The 20,945-nt window shown below is 40.0% G+C and overlaps 1 protein-coding gene across 5 annotated transcripts in view; it reads right to left on the bottom strand.

Moving 5' to 3' along the window:
- Positions 1–20,945, bottom strand: part of GRM7 (glutamate metabotropic receptor 7) — an 890,122-nt gene that overhangs the window by 160,450 nt on the left and 708,727 nt on the right. For all 5 annotated transcript variants that reach the window (XM_032149559.2, XM_032149558.2, XM_058437196.1 and 2 more), the window contains exon 8: positions 2,205–3,140. In XM_032149559.2, the coding sequence (XP_032005450.1) occupies positions 2,205–3,140 (936 nt within the window). The remainder of the gene's footprint in view (positions 1–2,204; positions 3,141–20,945) is intronic.

The raw sequence follows: 20,945 nt of genomic DNA, 5'->3' as shown, positions 1-20,945 counted from the left end.
CTTTAAATGCTATAGTTTCACGTACACACGCTGGCATTTTCTGATTGGTTGTTCATGCTTCTCTAGCCATATGCCTATAAGTGGATGTGCATTTTCATGTAATAATTTACTGTTCCCATTTGGCAATTCTGTGCCTTTAATTGTGTCAATCAACCACGTAAAACTTCATAACCTATTGAGAATACACAAAGAAAATTATGTGCCTTCTAAAACTCTGGTATAAAAAGCACACTGCTTGAAAGTTTAAATTTCCCCACACTCCAATTCTACCAACACATTGTTCTCTAGAACAACTAGAATTCAATTCCTGAAACCTTGTTTCAATTTCGGGTTTTTAAATGAATGCATAAATTATACTTGTGACCTTATTGAAAAGATCCATAATCATGACTAGAAATGAAAAATGAAATGGTAGAGACATATGTTGTCAAATAGGCATTACAATCAGACTCATCTATAAAACCACTATAATTATTTTTCCTTTTTATGTTCCTCAAGAATAAACTTACAGGAAAGGTTTTAATGTCTTTAACCTGTTGCATGAGGTATTGAGTTGTTTTAATAACAAAATAACTATTATCTCCATAGGCTTTTATGATACTCATCATTCCGTATAAAAAGTTCAATAGTTATCAACTTACCAGCATATATTTGGGGATTTTTTTTCCTTCTCTCTATTGTATTTTACCACTCTAACTCATATTTTACTATTCCCTTGGCCCAGGAATACACGGAAGAAATAAAATGATATTCAAGTTGGTTTCACAGACAGTAAACATACATTATGAAATTGAAACATGCTATGCTTATTGAGCGTATATTTTAGAAGAACTTTCTCTAAAATACTTTATGACTAAAACCATAATCTGGAACCATTCATTCTCTTTGGTTTTAGAATTCTGTGTGGTTTCATGAAATATTTACTTTTTAAAAAACAGTTCAAAATTACAGCCCCTCTGAATTATACAATTTAGGTAAAATACATCTTTTCAGCTGGAAAACTAGATGCCATTAATCCTTTGTATGATTATATGGAGAACAGAGGTAACAAAGAAAAACTAGAGTAATCTAATTCCTGGATACATAGACTGTTGTAAATTTTTAGACATTCTAAATCAATCCCTGTTTTTTTCCATTTAAGTCCCTAAATGTTTCAGAGATTTGTCCAAAGTAACGTGGAATCAGACTAGACCCCCAATGTCCTGATATCTAATCAAGCTATCCCTAGGCCCTCTTGTGCAGAGTATGTCAGTTAGAACTCTAGATCACAGTTGTACTAACCTGCCAGAGCGGCCTACATACAGTGAAAGACAGCATATCTTATCAGTATCAATATATTAGGGTTGATATTACATGAAACTATAGCCACATGGGTGAGTATAGGAGTCAGATGTGTAAGAATAATGTCTAGAATCAACACCATAGAATTGTCTAAATCAAAGATTCACAAGACTTATAACTACCTGGAAGATGCATGTGAACTAGCAAATATGTTGGCCTCAAAGTTTCACAGCTTGATTGACACTAGCTCTGCACCAAATATTGACTCTTCCTCTTTTAGAAAGTTGCATCTCTGATCTCACTATGAATTGCTGGATGTGATTAATGTCCATCTAGTTGTAGGGAGCCTATGGTGAAATGCCAACCAAATCTTTCCTGTATTCACCCACCTGGGTATATATTGTGCATATACAACTGGGCAACTCTACTCTGTTGTAAAGCTTGAGTACTAGATGCAATGGACAGCAATAGCCTAGGTAGCCACTAAGAAGAGAGAGAGAGCATTTGCCCTGGTGATAGTAATAACCATCACACACTCCCACCTGGAGGAGAAGGTACTATGCTCCTCTTTTCCTATCCCCAAAAAATACGTGGGTAAGTGGAGAAGGTGGGGAATAAATGAATATGAAGGGTTATTTTAGATAGATAATTTTGTACTAGATAATCTCTCATTACATTTAACAATTCCATAATTTAATTAATTTGAAAAGGCTACATCTGGTTGGTTTCCAGTAGAATGAACGTGGCTCAGTTTTAGACTCTTGTAGCATTGACGCCTACTAGACCTTGAATTAGTTCTCTACTCTTGGGAATACCATTCTGCATATACAAAACTTCTTACTTTATACAATCAATTTGGTTTCAGTACTTACAAAAATCAACACATTTTTAAAAAACATATTATGATGTGCATTTTCACTTACCTTTTCCGCTGACTGAGCGGTGCCAAAAAAAATTGGAATGAAGGCAAGCCATACTATACATGTTGTGTACATAGTGAATCCAATGGGCTTGGCTTCATTAAAATTCTCTGGTACACCCCGAGTCTTGATGGCATACACAGTACATGTGACCATGAGAAGAATGCTATATCCCAAGGAGCAAATGATTTGGAGATCTGTAATGTCACACTTGAGAACTCCTCTGGCTTGCTCAGGGTTCATTGTCTTATGTTCATCATAGTCTATGATGATGTTGGGTGGATCAACACCAAACCAAATGAAAACCCCTAGAAGCTGAACTGATATTAAACTGGAAGTGATCGCCAGTTGTGATGTTGGGCTTATGAGTCTGGGAGCTGTTACTGATTTCTTGCCCTGCTCAAATATGCGATAAATCCGATTTGTTTTCGTCAAGAGGGCTGCATAACTGATGCACATACCCAAGCCCAAGAAAACACGCCGGAAAGAACACACTGCCACATCTGGTTTGGCAATCATCAGGAAAGTGATGATGTAGCAAAGAAAGATGCCCGTCAGAAGAACATAGCTGAGTTCCCGCCCAGATGCCCTGACAATGGGCGTGTCATTGTAGCGGATGAAAGTGGCCATGACAAAGATGGTGGCAATGATCCCCAACATTGCCAGGAAGACAGGAATCACAGCCCAGGGGGAGTGCCACTCCAGTTTGATGATGGGAATATCCTGGCATCCGGTTCGATTTTCATTGGGCCTCTGGTCATAGGGGCAATGCTGGCATGTCATCTCATCAAACTGGTACTGGTAACCATCGCAAGGCTCACAGGTCCAACAGCAAGGAGTTCCTTTCTGTGTCTTCTTTCTCTGTCCTGGCTTACATGGTAGTGTGCACACTGAGGGGGGTATCTCTCGGATTCCTTTACCCCACTGCATGTCTTCTATCTGTAACATAAGAAATAAGAAGGTGAATCAGGCAGATTCTTCAAGAGAATAGAAAAAGAACACCAGCAACAAACAGTACTCATGGCAAGTGACATATGAGGCATGAGGTTGAATAGCTTACCCTCAGCTTGCAAGAGTTACAAGTATGATTTGAGCCCATATCATAGGATTCCAGCATCCTCACTCTTCACCATTAGAGTGTTCTCAACATGCCAGATCTTAAGAATTCTCTGAGGCAATACAAATTCCCTCTTCCCATTCCTGACATTCCAAATATGAATATCCTGAAAAAGAACCTTAGGGGCTGTATTTATAACAAGTGCCCAAAGGATTCTTGTGAGCAGATAACTTGAGAAAAACTGGCATGCACCCTACTGTCTTCCCCCCTGGGTAATAAGTGTAAATGTCCCAAATCAAGTAAAAAACAAAAACAAACAAAAAACTAGGACAGTATGAAAAGCTACACTTATCTCCTTTGTTAGGTGTTTTATTTTTTAAAAATGTTCTAAAATTATTTTGGATAATACTGCAGTGCTGGCCACCTTCCCTAAAATTCTCTAAGCATTACTGTCATGTTCACTGAGAACTTTTGCAGCAATGCGAATCTATTATCACAGGGGAGAAGTGGGGCTTACTAATGAAGGATTTAATTGTATTAGACTATTTCCTATGAATTCAGGAAGTATTTGATAAGAAAATAATATGGTCTGGAAACCTTTTGGCCATCCCCCATTTGCAGATGACATTTAGACTATCCTAGAGGAGAATGTATTTGCTTAATTGAAACATTGGTTTTCTGGAGGGGAACATACCCAGCAGTGTTCTGAGAGATAATGGCATTAGAAACAACGGGAAACTTTACTATTGGGTGGAAATCTCATTAGAGTAGGCGTCTCTCCTCTTTGCCAGCACAGCGTCTGCTCTTTCGTTCCTCAGATTTCTTTTCTATATGCTTTCTGTGCGGTTGAACTTACACTGAATCTCTTGGGTTGTGCACATGACCCAGGCCTAACCAATTAGTATATTGTAGTGGTCCTCAAAATTGAGAGTGCATCACAACCATATGGACTTGTTACAATAGAGTTTGCAAGATTTTCCGATTCACTGGATCTGAGATGTGGCCTGAGAATATGCATTTTTAACAAGATCCCAGGTGATGCTGCTGAGGATTGTTCAGGAACCACGTTAGTCAACTACTGATAACATTCCAACCTCCTGGCCACAGAGATTGGGTCAGAGATGGCATCATTATGTCCCAGGTCATAGAATTTAATTTCATGACTTTTTCTGAGGTCACATAGGATAAAAATATTTGTTTTCACTGGACTCAGAGTTTCCAGGATAAAAGGTGGCTAGTGCTGATGGCTAAAAGAAGGAGTTTATTAGACAAAGAAGCCAACATAGAGGGAAGCTGAGTGGAAAGACAAAGATCACTCATCAGCTTGTTTGAGCTCCTGGATATAGCTATCCCTGAAGCAAGAATTTTCCTAGACTATGACATTATGTAAGCCGTAAATTTATCTATGTTAAAAATACTTTAAAGTTTATTATTATTACTTGCAACCAAGAGGCCTGAGCAATATATGCATGAAATAGTTTTAGTATCCACAAGTCACAAAAGATGTACTACCTCTGCAAGTTATTATACAGAATAATTTCAATTAACAATTATGGCTGATTTCTCCATAAGTAGTTAATTGAATTTTTAATACAAGTGAACTAAACAATAGATTAGAAAGATACTGGAAAGCCTGAGACATGTTTTTAAGTGCATAATTTTAAGAGATAAAGGCAAAAGAAAAATAATATATCGCATATTGGAATTTCAGTGTTGTGTTAATATACTGAATGAAATGCATAGCAGAGAGTGATTCTTTTATCAACGCTTGAATGTGAACTACATTCAAATTCTGAATTGAATGTAGCTAACTTGGAAAAATAAATGGCTCAGGAGTTAAACTTAGTAAAATAGCATAACCTTTTAATGGTTGAATTTAAACTTTAACCAGAGACCCAAGCATCTTCAGATGACTCTTACTTGCCTAAGCACAAAACCCAAGTCAGCACTAATAAATCACTAACTATAAAGCACAATCTTCTCTTTCTCAATATCATCATTTTTGAGACAATAAGTCACTGGAAGCCATCCCAGAGTCATAAAATTAGGGAAATAACTTATAACAAGAGAGAAAGATATGCATTAACTTTACAAATGTCAAATTTCAAGAGCTGGAACCTAAAAAAATTGCTGGTATTAATACAAGTGTTTTCAAACATCAGAATAAAAGGTCCTACTCATGGCTACCAGGAAAGATGAACAACAACAACAACAAAGATAAATACATTTGCTTGATTTCAACATTAGTGGCTACTCATGTGCCACAAAATTAAACTTTATAGGAATAAATGTAGGGCTCATACAAATATATAAACAAATTATCATCATATGTAATACTTTACAGCCAGTTTCAAATGCTGCCAACTCATTATTTTTCCCCTTGGAATAAAACGAAATACCTGGCAATGCTGCACAGCTTTTTTTTCTCAACTTATCCAAATATATACAAGAGCTGTAACCACAAACATCACATTGATCACTTAATTTGTTTTCAATTTTTGTTTACAGCAGGTTTCAACTCAATTTATTTGTATATGTTAAGCCAACAAAGATTCCTCCTGCTCCAGATGGACAGAAGTCTAATTTACTCCTTTTGCTAACAAAAATCATTATTGAAAATATAATCTGTGTCCCATGAAGGTACTGATTAACCTTTAAATGCTCTAGTAAATGATAATTTTGTTAATGTGATGTATATCATTTGTATACATCATTCTATACCCATCCACACAGATATGCTGCCTTGTTTCATAAGAAACAATCAGCTGAAAATGCCCATGGATATCTATTTTAAAGGAAGATAATTATTTAATCCTATGAAAAATCAAGTCTAATGTCAATTTACTTTGCAAGAAGGCTAACAGGAATGTAAATTTCAAGCTTCTCCTGAACTCTGCAACAAAACTGTGTTTCAGTTTGCTGGAAAGCCAGATGTAAGGTGCAGAAAGATTAAGAAAAAGACTGATGTGTTTATCATCTTCTTCATTAGAAGATGCAAGTTTACATTTCTCCATAAAGATGCATTTTCCTCCTGGACATCCCAGGTTTATGGTTTTCAGGTACCTGGTCTTAGTAGGTAGCTCCTGGGGAAGGGCTGAGATCCTAGCTTTTGGCAAGAGAACAGAACTTTACACCTCCATCTCATAGCAAAAATTGACACTCTACATGGCAAATAGATTGCATAGATAAATGGATCAATAGTTTAGGGAAAGAGCAAATTATGCTGTTCTGGTCAAAGAAAGCAAAAATAAGCTTGTTGTAGAGTCCTAGGAAAGTGTTTTTCATTCTTATACAAGAGGAACAAAGAACGAATATGCTATTGTTAACTTAAAAAAAGAAACTCAGACAGACAGGCTGTCTGGAACAAAAGATTTCATTTGGGAAGAGCAAAGGGTTGTAACCCGGGGTGTGCAGCACACCCAAGGAAAATTAAGACAAAGGAAAGACACCCACACAAATCGCTTTGAAAGAAAGCTCACTGGTCTCAGAAACTCACTGCAGGAGTTGTCATTCGTTCACTGGGGGAGATAGTCATTTGTAGGCAACTGTCCTGATCTGAGGTTCTTATCTGAAATACTGCAGGCCAGAGAAAATTCCTGTGAGAAGCTCTTCTTGCTGCTTGCAAGCTATGAGCAAGACATTCAAGGATGCAAGTATGTCAGCTTCTTTGTTATGGCCCTCACTAACTCTATTTTGGTTGGCGTTTTGACACGTGACTCTATTTTGTACTTCTCACTTCCACACTGCCTTCAGCCTTTGAACTTTGATTTGTGCATACATGATGGTTAGAGCTATAGTAGCCATTTTTCAACAAGAAAAAGACAAACCAGCTGGACATGGTGGCTCACGCCTGTAATCCCAACACTTTGGGAGGCTGAGGCAGGTGGATCACAAGGTCAGGAATTCAAGACCAGCCTGGCCAACATGGTGAAACCCCGTCTCTACTAAAACTACAAAAATTACCCAGGTATGGTGGTGGGCACCTGTAATCTCAGCTAGTCAGGAGGCTGAGGCAGGAGAATTGCTTGAGCCCAGGAGGTGGAGGTTGCAGTGAGCCGTTATTGCGTCTCTGCACTCCAGCCTGGGCAACATAGCAAGACTCCGTCTCAAAAAAAAAAAAAAAAAAAAAGGCAAGCCTAAGACACAAAGCTCATATGCTGAGGATGGCAAAAAATAAATAAAGAAATAAAAATAAAGAAGACAGAAAGACAGATTAAAAAGAATTTACATCTTTGAAGACAAAATTATGTCACCAAATTAACTAACACTAATAAAACTCTACCCTGGAATTTTGAGCATGAAATGATAAACTGTCTTTAGTGGCTAACCAATTCTCCATGGCCATCTACTAATTGCAGTCAAGCATTCTATCTAATACGTTTTCTCTTATTTCTGCATTTGGTACATGCAAACCTTCTGAGTGTGTCAGAAAAATTCACCAATAATTCAAGTTCTTACACAGATAGTAGGCAACTCTAGAAAGAAATGGAAGTTTTTGTATTTGTCTCCTGAGAATGCTCAGAAAAAGGTGTGGTAAAGTACTGAATTCAGAAAATCAGCTTTAACTCCATTGCTTCTGACTCAGAAACAGAAAAAGCACCACCAGCTAAAGTTTTCTAGCACACATGTTGGGGGAAAAAATGGTGTCTGGCTCTAGTAGAGAGACAAAGCTACTCCGCAAGGAATGTGCAGACCTTATAATCACTGGAATTTTAAAATAAAACTAAATTAGTTGCTGTCTTACTGCCAAACACAAAAACCAAAGAGATAGAATTGTTATAAACACTGTTCAGTGCATCCATTTTTATGGAGAAGAGATCTGTTCCTTTCCCCACGCAGACACACTCTAGCTAAAAGAAAATTTTATCACTTCAGGGATATTTTTCTTGGTGAAATTCCATTTGCATATTTCCAAAGCTTACTCCATAGACCAAGCTGGCTGGTGCTTTTATTGCATAATTCTCTGCAATATTATTTTTACTTGTCAGAACCTTAATAGAATGAGCTAATTTAAAAAAAGAACTTTTTAATTAAAATGCCATTTGTTCATTAAAATACATTTGTCCTAATTTATAGAAAAAAAAGCTTTTTAGGAGAAATTCATAGGAATGTTGAATTTTCGATACTAGGAAAGAGACAGGTTTTGGTTCTGATGAGGAGGGGTGAGGTAGAGGAGCTAGCAAGTGCTTGGTAAGGAATTCTGCAACACCTCAAGACATTATACTCAGCCCCTATTTTTGAACATTAAGTAGCATGACTAGACAGCGAACAGAATTTAGGGACTATATTACAATAAAAAAAATTGCCAATTCAGATTCTACTTATTCAAAATTTATAAAGATCAACCTTTTTTAAATGTACTCCAGGTAGAAAGAATTATTATAGGTAGAAAGATTATTATATTTATATACATATATATATATATATATATTTTTTTTTTTTTTGAGATAGAGTCTCACTCTGTCACCCAGGCTGGGGTGCAGTGGCACGATCTCGGCTTACTGCAAGCTCTGCCTCCCAGGTTCACACCATTCTCCTGCCTCAGCCTACTGAGTAGCTAGGACTACAGGCACCCGCCACCATGCCCGGCTAATTTTTTTGTATTTTTTTAGTAGAGATGGGTTTTCACCGTGTTAGCCAGGATGATCTCAATCTCCTGACCTTGTGATCTGCCCGCCTCGGCCTCCCAAAGTGCTGGGATTACAGGCGTGAGCCACCATGCCCAGCCAGCATTATTAGAATTTTTTTTAACTGCAGTAGACCCTGGGCATCCATGGAAGGATCCAGAACTGTATTTCACTGCAAAGCCCCAGGGGATCCTAGATGGAGGAGACTTCCCTAAGGTTTCCGAGGCTCAACTTTGAATTGAAGCAGTAATTCCTAATTTGTTTGCACATGTGAATTACTTGGGGATATTCTAAAAATTCCAGAGCCTGTACCACACCCCAGATAAATTAAATCACAATCTCTGAGGGGCAAGAAATAGGCATTAGTGTGTTTCAAAGTTTCTCAGGTAATTTCAGTATGTGGACAAATTTGGGAACCACTGAACTAAGATCTCCAAAAGGCTGGGATGCAGAAGAAGATCTTTGTGCTGTTAAGTGAAATAATGATTACAAAACCACTTCTCTGGTGACATAGTTTGATTGTGTCCCCACCCAAATCTCATCATGAATTGTAACTCCCACAATTCCCATGTGTCACGGGAGGAACTTGATGGGAGGTGATTGAATTATGCGGGGGCGGGGGGGGGGCGCTTTCCTGCACTGCTCTCATGTTAGTGAATGAGTCTCATGAGATCTGATGGTTTTAAAAATGGGAGTTCCCCTGCACAAGCTCTCTCTTTGCCTGCTGCCATCCATGTAAGACATGACTTGCTCCTCTTTGCATTTCACAGTCTGCCATGATTGTGAGGCCTCCCCAGTCATGTGGAACTGTACGTCCAATAAACCTCTTTCTTTTGTAAATTGCCAAGTCTCAGGTATGTCTCTATCGGTAGCATGAAAACAAACTAATACAGTAAACTGGTACCAGTGGAGAGGGGCACTGCTGAAAAGATACCCAAAAATGTGGAATTGACTTCAGAACTGGGTAATAGGCAGAGGCTGGAACAGTTTGGAGGGCTCAGAAGAAGATAGGAAAATGTGGGAAACTTTGGAACTCCCTAAAGACTTGTTGAATGGCTTTGATCAAAATGCTGATAATGATTTGGACAATGAAATCCAGGCTGAGGAGGTCTCAGGTGGAGATGAGGAACTTGTTGGGAACTGGAGCAAGGGTGATTCTTATGGTTTAGCAAAGAGACTGGTGGCATTTCGCCCCTGCCCTAGAGATTTGTGGAACTTTGAACTTGAGAGAGATGATTTAGGGTATCTGGCAGAAGAAAGTTCTAAGCAGCAAAGCATTTAAGATGTGACTTGGGTGCTGTTAAAGGCATTCAGTTTTATAAGGAAAGCAGAGCACAGAAGCATGGAAAATTTGCAGCCTGGCAATGCAATAAAAAAGAAAATCCCATTTTCTGAAGAAAAATCCAAGCCAGCTGAAGATATTTTCATAAGTAATGAGGAGCCAAAAGTTAGTCCCCGAGACAATGGGGAAAATGTCTCCAGGGCATGTCAGAGGTCTTCATGGCAGACCATCCCATCACAGGACTGGAGGCCTAGGTGGAAAAAGTAGTTTCATGGGCCAGGGCCAGGATCCCTTTGCTGTGTGAAGCCTGGGAAATTGGTGCACTGTGGTCCCAGCTTTTCCAGCCATGACTAAAAGGGACCAAGGTACAGTTCAGGCCATTGCTTCAGAGGGTACAAGCCCCAAGCCTTGGGAGCTTCCATGGGGTATTGAGCCTGTGGGTGCACAGAAGTCAATAATTGAGGTTTGGGAACCTCTGCCTAGATTTCAGAGGATGTATGGAAACTCCTGGATGTCCAGACAGAAGGTTGCTGCAGGGCGGGGTTCTCGTGGAGAACAACTGCTAGAGCAGTGCGGAAGGGAAATGTGGGGTGAGAGCCCCCAAACAGAGTCCCTACTGAGGCACCACCTAGCGGGGCTGTGAGAAAAGGGCCACCATCCTTCAGACCCCAGAATGGTAGATCCACTGACAACTTGTACAATATGTGTGGAAAAGCCACAGACCCTCAATGCCAGCCCATGAAAGGAGCCAGGAGGAAGGCTGTACCCTGCAAAGCCACAGGGGTGGAGCTGCCTAAGGCCATGGGAACCCACCTTTTGCATCAGCATGACCTGGATGTGAGACATGGAGTAAAAGGAGCTCATTTTGGAGCTTTAAGATTTGACTGCCCTGCTGGATTTTGGACTTGCACGCGGCCCTTGTTTTGGCCAATTTCTCCCATGTGTAATGGCTACATTTACCCAATGCCTGTACCCCCATTGTATCTAAGGAGTAACTAACTTTTTTATTTTATTTTACAGGCTCATAAGCAGAAGGGACTTGTCTTGTCTCAGATGAGACACTGGACTGTGGACTTTTGAGTTAATGCTGAAATGATTTAAGAACTTGGGGAACTGTTGGGAAGGCATGATTGGTTTTGGAATGTGAGGACATGAGATTTGGGAGGGCCCAGGGGTGGAATGATATGGTTTGGCTGTATCCCCACCCAAATCTCATTTTGAATTGTAACCCCCACAATTTCCATGTGTTGTGGGAGAAACTTGGTGGGAGGTGATTGAATTATGGGGGCGGTTCTTTCCTGCGCTGTTCTTGTGATACTGAATGAGTCTCATGAGATCTATGGTTTTAAAAATGGAACTTCCCCTGCACAAGTTCTCTCTTTGCCTGCCACCACTGTATCCAGAATTGGTGGGTTCTTGGTCTCACTGACTTCAAGAACGAAGCCGCGGACCCTTGCGGTGAGTATTACAGTTCTTCAAGGCAGCGTGTCCGGAGTTTGTTCCTTCTGATGTTCGGATGTGTTTGGAGTTTCTTCCTTCTGGTGGGGTTCATGGTCTCGCTGGCTCAGGAGTGAAGCTGTGGACCTTCGCAGTGAGTGTTACAGCTCTTAAGGTGGGGCGTCTGGAGTTGTTCGTTCCTCCCGGTGGGTTCGTGGTCTCGCTGTCTTCAGGAGTGAAGCTGCAGACCTTCGCTGTGAGTGTTACAGCTCATAAAGGCAGTGTGGACCCAAAGAGTGAGCAGCAGCAAGATTTATTGCAAAGAGCGAAAGAACAAAGCTTCCATAGCATGGAAGGGGACCCGAGCAGGTTGCCACTACTGGCTCCGGCAGCCTGCTTTTATTCTCTTATCTGGCCCCACCCACATACTGTTGATTGGTCCATTTTACAGAGAGCCGAGTAGTCTGTTTTGACAGGGCACTGATTGGTGCGTTTACAATCCCTGAGCTAGACACAAAGGTTCTCCATCTCCCCACTAGATTAGCTAGATACAGAGTGTCCACACAAAGGTTCTCCAAGTCCCCACCAGAGTAGCTAGATACAGAGTGTCGATTGGTGCATTCACAAACCCTGAGCTAGACACAGGGTAATGATTGGTGTGTTTACAATCCCCTAGCTAGACATAAAGGTTCTCCAAGTCCCCATTAGAGTAGCTAGATACAGAGTGTCCACTGGTGCATTCACAAACCCTGAGCTAGACACAGGGTGCTGATTTGTGTGTTTATAAACCTTGAGCTAGATACAGAGTGCCTATAGGTGTATTTACAATCCATTAGCTAGACATAAAGGTTCTCCAAGTCCCCACCAGATTCAGGAGCCCAGCTGGCTTCACCCAGTGGATCCCACACCGGGGCCGCAGGTGGAGCTTCCTGCCAGTCCCACGCCATATGCCCACACTCCTCAGCCCTTGGGTGGTCAATGGGACTGGGCGCCGTGGAGCAGGGGGTGGTGCTCGTCTGGGAGGCTCCGGCCGCACAGGAGCCCACGGAGCGGGGAAGGCTCAGGCATGGCTGGCTGCAGGTCCCGAGCTGTGCCCCATGGGGAGGCAGCTAAGGCCCGGCGAGAAATCGAGCACAGCGCCGGTGGACCGGCACTGCTGGGGAACCCAGTACACCCTCTGCAACCTCTGGCCTGGGTGCTAAGCCCCTCATTGTCCAGGGCTGGCAGGGCCGGCCGGCTGCTCCAAGTGCAGGGCCCGCCAAGCCCACGCCCACCCGGAACTCCAGCTGGCCCGCAAGCACCCTGCGCAGCCCCGGTTCCCGCTTGTGCCTCTCCCTCCACACCTCCCTGCAAGCTGAGGGAGCCGGCTCCGGCCTTGGCCAGCCCAGAAAGGGGCTCCCACAGTGCAGTGGCGGGCTAAAGGGCTCCTCAAGTGTGGCCAGAGTGGGCACCAAGGCTGAGGAGGCACCGAGAGCGAGTGAGGGCTGTGAGTGCTGTCAGCACGCTGTCACCTCTCACCACCTTTGTAAGATGTGACTTGCTCTTCCTTGCCTTTCACCTTCTGCCATGATTGTGAGGCCTCCTCAGCCACGTGGAAGTGTAAATCCAATAAAGCTCTTTCTTCTGTAAATTGCCCAGTGCAGGTATGTCTTTATCAGCAGTGTGAAAACAGTCTAATACATCTGGTCTTTAATTCTTGATATTGTGATGCACTATAGAGAGTACACAAGGACCCCTCTGGGGCCTGCCAGGCTCCCCAATTCCCAAGCATGGAAGTAAAGAAAAATTCTGAGCCCCATCAAGGGAAGTTCCAGGCACCTAGCTAGCCCTGCCACCAGCAATTAAGGAAGTGAATGAATAACTTACTAAGCAAGAAGATAACAATAATCACCCAAGTAAGTCAGGGTCATGAGATGTTTGGTTCCTGATATAAACTAAGGATAACATCTTGACATATGTTCCTGAGTTGTTTTCATAAACCGGTACCACCTGCTAGATGAAAAATGTTGATTGCTGTCATGCAGACCTCACACAAACTAGAACTGGAAAATGAATGTGAAAGTTCCCAGTATGCCCCTACCCTCAACTCATTTTGAAAACCCTCTCACCCCTGCCCTTAAAAACCCTTGCATATCAGTCATCCTGGAGTTGTGTCTTTTTTTTTTTTTTTTTTTTTTTTTAGTTGGAGTCTCACTCTGTCACCCAGGCTGGAGTGCTGTGGCGTGATCTGGGCTCACTGCAACCTCTGCCTCCTGGGTTCAAGCAATTCTCATGCCTCAGCCTTCCCCAGTAGCTGTGATTACAGGCATACTCCACCATGCCCGGCTAATTTTTGTATTTTTAGGAGAGATGATGGATTTCACCATGTTGGCCAGGCTGATCTCGAACTCCTGGCCTCATGCGATCCACCCACCTTGGCCTCTCAAAGTGCTAGGATTACAGGCATGAGCTCCTGCCCCTGGACAAGTTTGGGTCTTAAAACATTTGCTGAAACTCCTCACTTGGTGCCCAGCAATACACACATTACTTTCTATGCAAATCACAATGTCACTGGCTTTGCTGCACTGGGTGGAAAGCCCCAAGTTTGGTTGAGTAACACTGCCTCTTTTTAAAAGTCTGAATGGGGCACCTAGAATGCTTAGTTAAACTCTATTATGATTTAATGGGAACATACAATATTGTAGTGGAATTACAAATTTTCACAGTCAGGAAGGTCTCTAGGCTTAAGTTTCATAATGTTATTGGTTAAACAACTTAAAATGCCTACAGAAGCTGGACATATAAAGTAAACAAATGAAGTGAGTGGGTGTAAGAAACATTTTTCCCCACCCCAAACAACCAAGTCTAATGGAACACAAGTTTGTTAAATTATACATCAAGAACGGATTTCATTGTAGTTCTCCCTAAATGACCTGTATTTACTATTTTAATGCTTGCATTATCCTAAAAAACAAAAAATTATGAGGGAGGTTCTTATCTTAAATTTGCAGAATTCAAAACTCCCAGACAAATTGAATAGTTGGCCATAAAAGTAAATCTAGGTCTGTCTTTGTGAAACCTTTCAATACCCCTAAGTAAAATAGACCCATTTTACTTGATTTCAGAACTTTTTTTTTTTTTTTTTTCCCCTGGAAGAATCAGGACAGCCTTAAGGGAAATCTTCAGAATTTTTTTTTTTAACAACCTCTATGCCTTTTTAAAAAATACCATATATTCTCAGATTGCCAAACAATATGCATCTGCTGATACCAGTTAGCTATCTTTTTTTTTATTCACTGTCACAAATTATCCATTTCTGAAATAGTTCTGCCAGTAGAGAAGCCATCTCCTTGTAAACAATTTATTTGCTAACTGCAAATGACCTCCTATTTATGCTCGCTCTGTGATAGTTTCCTAAAAGATGTTTAACAATCAAAGATATATATTTTTTATTCTAATTATTAAATACATTTGAAAATACTTTTTTAAAAGCCTGAATTTAAGAATAATATTATAATGTAAACATAATTCACATGAATCTCTCAATGAGAAAGAATGAGTTGGGTTATTTTAAATTTATTTCAAATTAAATTTGTTCAAAACTGGACTCATAATCTGTACCAGGGGCTGACAAGCTGGCCTATGGGTCAAAACCTGTCCATTGCCTATTCTGGAAATAAGGTTTTATTGAAACCCATCCACATTCATTGATGTACATATTATTTATGGCTGCTTTTATGCTAAAACAATGGTAGGAATGAGTAGTTGGAAATGCAGAGCCAGAAAAGCCTAAAGTATTTACTATCTGATCTTTTACAAAAAAAAGCAGCTAATTCAGATCCAAAGAAAACAGAAATACAAATCCTTAGTGCATGGTAGCTTTACCTACTCATAAGCCAGAAGTTAGGTGTCATCTTTGATATCTCCCTTTCCCTTAACCAAACATATTTAAATTACCAACAACTTATGTCAGTTTATGTCGTGCAGTAAATTATTTATATCATCCAAAAAACTATATATGGAGTACTTACTGAGTTCTGGACCTGGCTGAATTGCCAGGAACAAAACAGATAAAGGTTACTTCCTTAGAGAGTTGAATCACCCTTTCTGATCTTTGCTACCAAACCCTCTTCAGCAAAAGCTTTCTGTCCAGTTTCCTCACCTCCCTTTCCTGCTGGTCTTCTCCTAAGCCAATTATTGCACAATATCCAGCACAATCCTTTTAATGTACAGGTCTAATCATGTCATCCTTTTGGTTAATATCATCAATGACTTTTCATGCAGGTCTAATCATGTCATCCTTTTGGTTAATCTCATCAATGACTTTTCATTGCTCTCATACCTCCCATATAACTGTGCACAATCTAGCAGAGATACCCATCAACTGGCTTCACTCTCCTGGATTTATCTGTATTCTATGAAGTTTCCTGGTCCACAGTGGCTTTCATGTCACAATATGAAATAACCTTTAGGCTTACCTAAGTTTTGTTCAGTAAGTCCCTATACCCACTGGAATGAACATTGTTTTATTCATAAAGGTACCTCTTCACAGCACTTTGTAATTACAATTTGTAATTATGCAAAGATGAGACTCGATTAAAGTCTATTTTCCCAACTAATGTGTGTATGCTCCATGAAAGCACAGCCTCCATCCTCTTCGTCCACTATTGTAATTCAATATCTGGGAAGAAATGCAGTTGCATTGCTGGATTAAATGGATAAATGATGGTGTCAAGGAAAGAACAGACTGACCTCTCCTTTAGAAGTGATTTTTCTATGCTCAAAATTTGAGTTAAAGTGTAATTAGAAATGATGAAAGGATCCATAACTACTTTTGTGAGTCTCATCAGTTTTCTGGTCATTTAATGCATATCTATGTATAAAATGACTGTTTGCAGTTTAAATGTCCTTGATATTTTCTTAAAGGAAGAAAGGGAATTAAATATGGAGCACTCAATTGCTGGGTAGAGGACAAATGAACACAATTAGCACATTATGAGACAGGAGAAAAACAAGTCATGTGCAATCTGCAGCCAAGGACAGAACATGATTTCAGTAGTCCCTGACTTCTCTGAACACTCTCCTTCAGTAAGCTTAGGTACAGCTCAAAATAGAAAGAGTATGAGTTAGGAAGTCAGGCTGTCCTGGGTTCAAAGCCTGGCTCCATCACCTCTAGTAAGTATGGCCATAAGCAAGTAGAGGATATGGAATCTCAGTTCCGTTAGTTTATTAGGTAGGAAGACTAAATAAGATGACATGTGTAAGGAACAGCATGATGCCTGAGACATGGCAGTTACCTACATAACGATTAACTTTAAAAATATATATATATATATATAATGACTCCAACGGTCAATGTATTTCTTGCAAAGAACTTTAAGATGAATATTCCCAGTCCTCCTCTCCCTCAAGCTTCAATTTTTCCAGCTGAATATTGCCAGTATTTAATGTCATAGTGGCTTTTCAGACCCTGCAGATGTAAAGTGAACACATCAACTTCCTTTCCTTTCTCTAGATCTCTCCACACACAGTTCAGCCTGTTTTGATGGACTAGAGTAGATAATAACATGAGCATTGGAATCAGATGATCATGGGTTCAAATCCTAGCAGGGTGATCTTGGCCAAGTTATTTAAGCTCTTGAAACCTCATTTTTTTAATCTGTGAAATGGAGACAGTAATAATTACCTCCTACACTTATTGAAAAAGGACATGTGTGGAAGCATGTTGTCTGACACATGGTAAAACTTGATGAGTTCTGTCTATTACAATTATTAGTGACAATACAGTCATCTTTACTCTATACCTTGCTCCCATCGGAGAGTAACAATTGTGAAAGTTCATTCCCATTTTCTCCCATAAACCCTTTTCTTCTTTGTCCCCAGTGATGACCATCTATTAAAGTCATCCTTGTTGGGTCCACTTAATTGCTGTCTCTGATTTTGGGTCTTCCCTTCCTTGTTTCTTATTCCTTTACTCTGCTTTCTCTTCATAATAATGGCTGGCTTAAATTAAACATATGGGTGTTGACTTCTGTGTCCATCTCCCTCCACCAGAATGTAAGCCCAGGAGGTCAGAGACCACATCAGTGGTGTTTCCTAATGCTCATCTGTACCTAAAAACAGCAGCTCACAATGACCGTTTGTCTGAAGTTGCCATAGTGCCTTCTTGGAAGGCAAGTGTGAGTTTACTGCATCCTGGATTAAAACCTGAAATGTCTCCATTGCCCACCTGAGACAGTGCAGACTTTTCATTTGATTGTTCATGTCACTCCAAAGCAGATCCCCAAACCTCCACTCCAGTTTCATTGGCCTCTTCTAACAAAGGGCAGTGATTGGGCCTCCCTTTAATACCAGAGTCCCTATTTATTTTATTTTATTTACGCTTAACCTTTCGGCTGTCATTTTTCCCCCTAATTCTTCTGCCATTTTCTTAAATGTCCCAAATCTTTCCTGATGCCTTCAAGCTAGAAATGGCCTTTCCCTTGTTTGAAATCTCTTAGCATTTCATCTGTGCTATCTTTCCCTTCCCTGTACTTACACTTTGAAAAGTAGGGCCATTATCTATCTTGTTTAATCTCCTACAGAGCTGAAAAGTAATATGGAACGTGGGGCAGATTCTATCCTGAGAAAGAATTAGGATTAGGATATAAAAGGATAAATCCTTAGAGGAAAAAAATATCCTCTTTTATGCCTTTGAACACTTGTTATTCTTCTTTTGTGCTTGAGCCTTCTGTATCTGACTAGCTTTAAATATGACAAACTATACAAAAAAGAACAATAGAAATCCTTAAATCACTGAAACTAAATCTTCTGTTCTAACCAGCTCAGCCATTCATCTTAGATTTTCACACTCAAGACAACTTGCAAATTGCTTTTCACCCACTCACCTGGGGTGAGTCATGCTCTTTGCCAGGTAAGTGGAGAAGAATGGCTTACTAAGACGAGAAAGGCTTTTGATTATTTTTTCTGTTATTCCCCTACTTTCTATTTTTATAAGTCTTGAATCTCGTTTCCCTTTTCTGAACTAAAGGATACAAACTGTTTTTATACAGGTTATTTAGGATAATTATCTCACATTTCATTATAATGAAAACTAGCCCTGCAACATAATCTTTTGAGAAAAGAAACCACTCTATCCAATACAGACACATCGGGGAGGCAGGATGCGTGTTAGTGTATTGAAGACTTTGAGATGTTTTGCTCTTAAGGAAAAATGAGGTCTCCTTGATTTAATCTAGTGCTTTCTAATCCATTTGAGTATAGAACAAACCATTCTTTTTCTTCCTGTAATATCTATCTCTGAACATTCTGTGGAATGTGTATTCCTTCAGTAACACTGTAGAAAACAGTGATGTTGCTTAACTAACACTTTGTGGTTGGGATTCTAGTATCAACTTTCAGGCTTTCTTTGTTCTTGGGCTAGAAGAACTCGTAGGGTCATTGCAAAACTTATAGAACATGAACTGGGTTGCAAACGCTCTCAATTCTGGCTAGATCTTGATCGACTCACTTAACTTCTGTGAGGTCAGTTTCCTCACCAGTAAAATGGAGTTACAGAAAAACCAAATATGACTCTATATATGAGAGTATTTTAAAGGGGTAATAGTCAATTAAAACTAGTATTTTTTTCTTTTTAAAAAAATATAAGGGGGAAAGTAAATTATTATTTCACTTGGGTTTTAGCTTTTTTTCTGGCACACTGTGTCCATGCCTTTGTTCATGCACCTCCTGCTGACTGGCATCCTGTCTCTCCAGCTCCAGTTAGCAAGACTGAGCCAAATACTTCCTCCTGGTGAACAGCTGGCAAGAAAAACTAAAAAGTCAACCTCTATCTTACAGGGCAGTGGGTTAATGCTTCCTACAAAAAGCATGAATCAAAAGCGTTGTATTCAAGCATGTGCTAACCAATGATGAATTGGACAATCAGTTCTTTAACAAATAACCCGAGGAAACAACTCAAGTAGTTGGAATTTCAAACTCAGTTGCCAGTCCAGGGGATGTGGCAGTGACATATTTGGATAAGAGCCTTTCTGGTATCTTTCATGTCACTTCGATGTAAGTCACCACCCACTGCCACTGAATTCTGTCCCATGCTCTGTGGAGTATGGCAGAAGGCTGTTGAAGTGTATGTTCATTGACACTAATGTCTATTTTACATGAATATCTTTAAAAATTCAATTAGACTATTTAACAACAGAATCTACTATCTCACAAACTTATAAGTCCACAAAGCTAAGACAGAAGTGGCTTCTAAACCAAACATGCATATCTGCTTAATTTTTTGCATTGAGAAGTTAGGTCAACTTCAGAGAATGAGACAAATAAAGTGCTTATCTGATTCACATTATCTTCCAAGACTGCTGGAAGACTAAAGGGATATAAAAAGTAGCTTTTTCCTCAAACAAAAACATGCTTACACTACTAAGGGTACTATGATGTCCTGGAAGGACCTTCCATGCCAACATTCTGTAGCAGGCACAAATGGTCTTTATCCCATCCTTCTAACATCATCTTGTAATTCTCCTACCACATAATCAAAGGCCATTCACTGAGCAGCTTCTGTGTTCCATGCACTGTATTAAACAATAAAAATACAGATATGAGAAACAACTATTTTCTTTCCCTCAATAGGATCTCAGCGTCACAGTATAAATTTGTGCATAAATCACACTAAATTCAATGTAATTTAAGATGTAAGTGTGACCCAGTTGGTCCTTAAGCATCCTTTTCTAGAATATTGGAGCAGAGACTCTGAGGGTGAATGCGAGTGCTTTCATGAAACAAGATGGCAAAAAGGCATTCAGAAACAGTGAACAGCTTGAGAAAATGCAAGAAAGTATGAATGCACTAGATTCACAGATGGTGATGAGGATGAAGGTCTGTAAGTAGTTTCAGTTGAACTGCAATATAAAGTGCAAGCAAGGGAGGAAGAAAAAATGTTGGAGACTAAGACACAGGCAGCAACAGATTATGGAAAAACAATTTGCTCATTATTCATTCAAGGGCTATCTGCCATCTATGCAGTATGTGCCACATGATATCCATTAGGATAAAATTGTTGAACAAATTGGATATGACTGCCTGAGCTTAGAGTAGAAGAGACGGCCAAGGCAAAAATAATATAACAAATTAATAAAATGTATTATAATAAGTGTTAAACAGAAAAAAAATGTGCTGATAGAATTACATGAAGGCAACCTTTCCAATAGAAGATGAGAGAAGTAGCAAAGGTGATTCTTATAAGCTGTGACCTGAAAGGTGAAAACACGAGCACGGGAAGTTACGGGGCATGTATGCAAAAATCCTGAAGCAGGAAAAGCTCCAGGTATTAGAACAGTGCTTCTCAAACTTGAATGCACCAA

The sequence above is a fragment of the Hylobates moloch genome, unplaced genomic scaffold (genome assembly GCF_009828535.3).
Source record: "Hylobates moloch isolate HMO894 unplaced genomic scaffold, HMol_V3 SCAFFOLD_4, whole genome shotgun sequence".
Classification (NCBI taxonomy): Eukaryota; Metazoa; Chordata; class Mammalia; order Primates; family Hylobatidae; genus Hylobates; species Hylobates moloch.
Note: the sequence above shows the minus strand (reverse complement) of the source record. Positions and strands in the feature narration are given on the sequence as shown.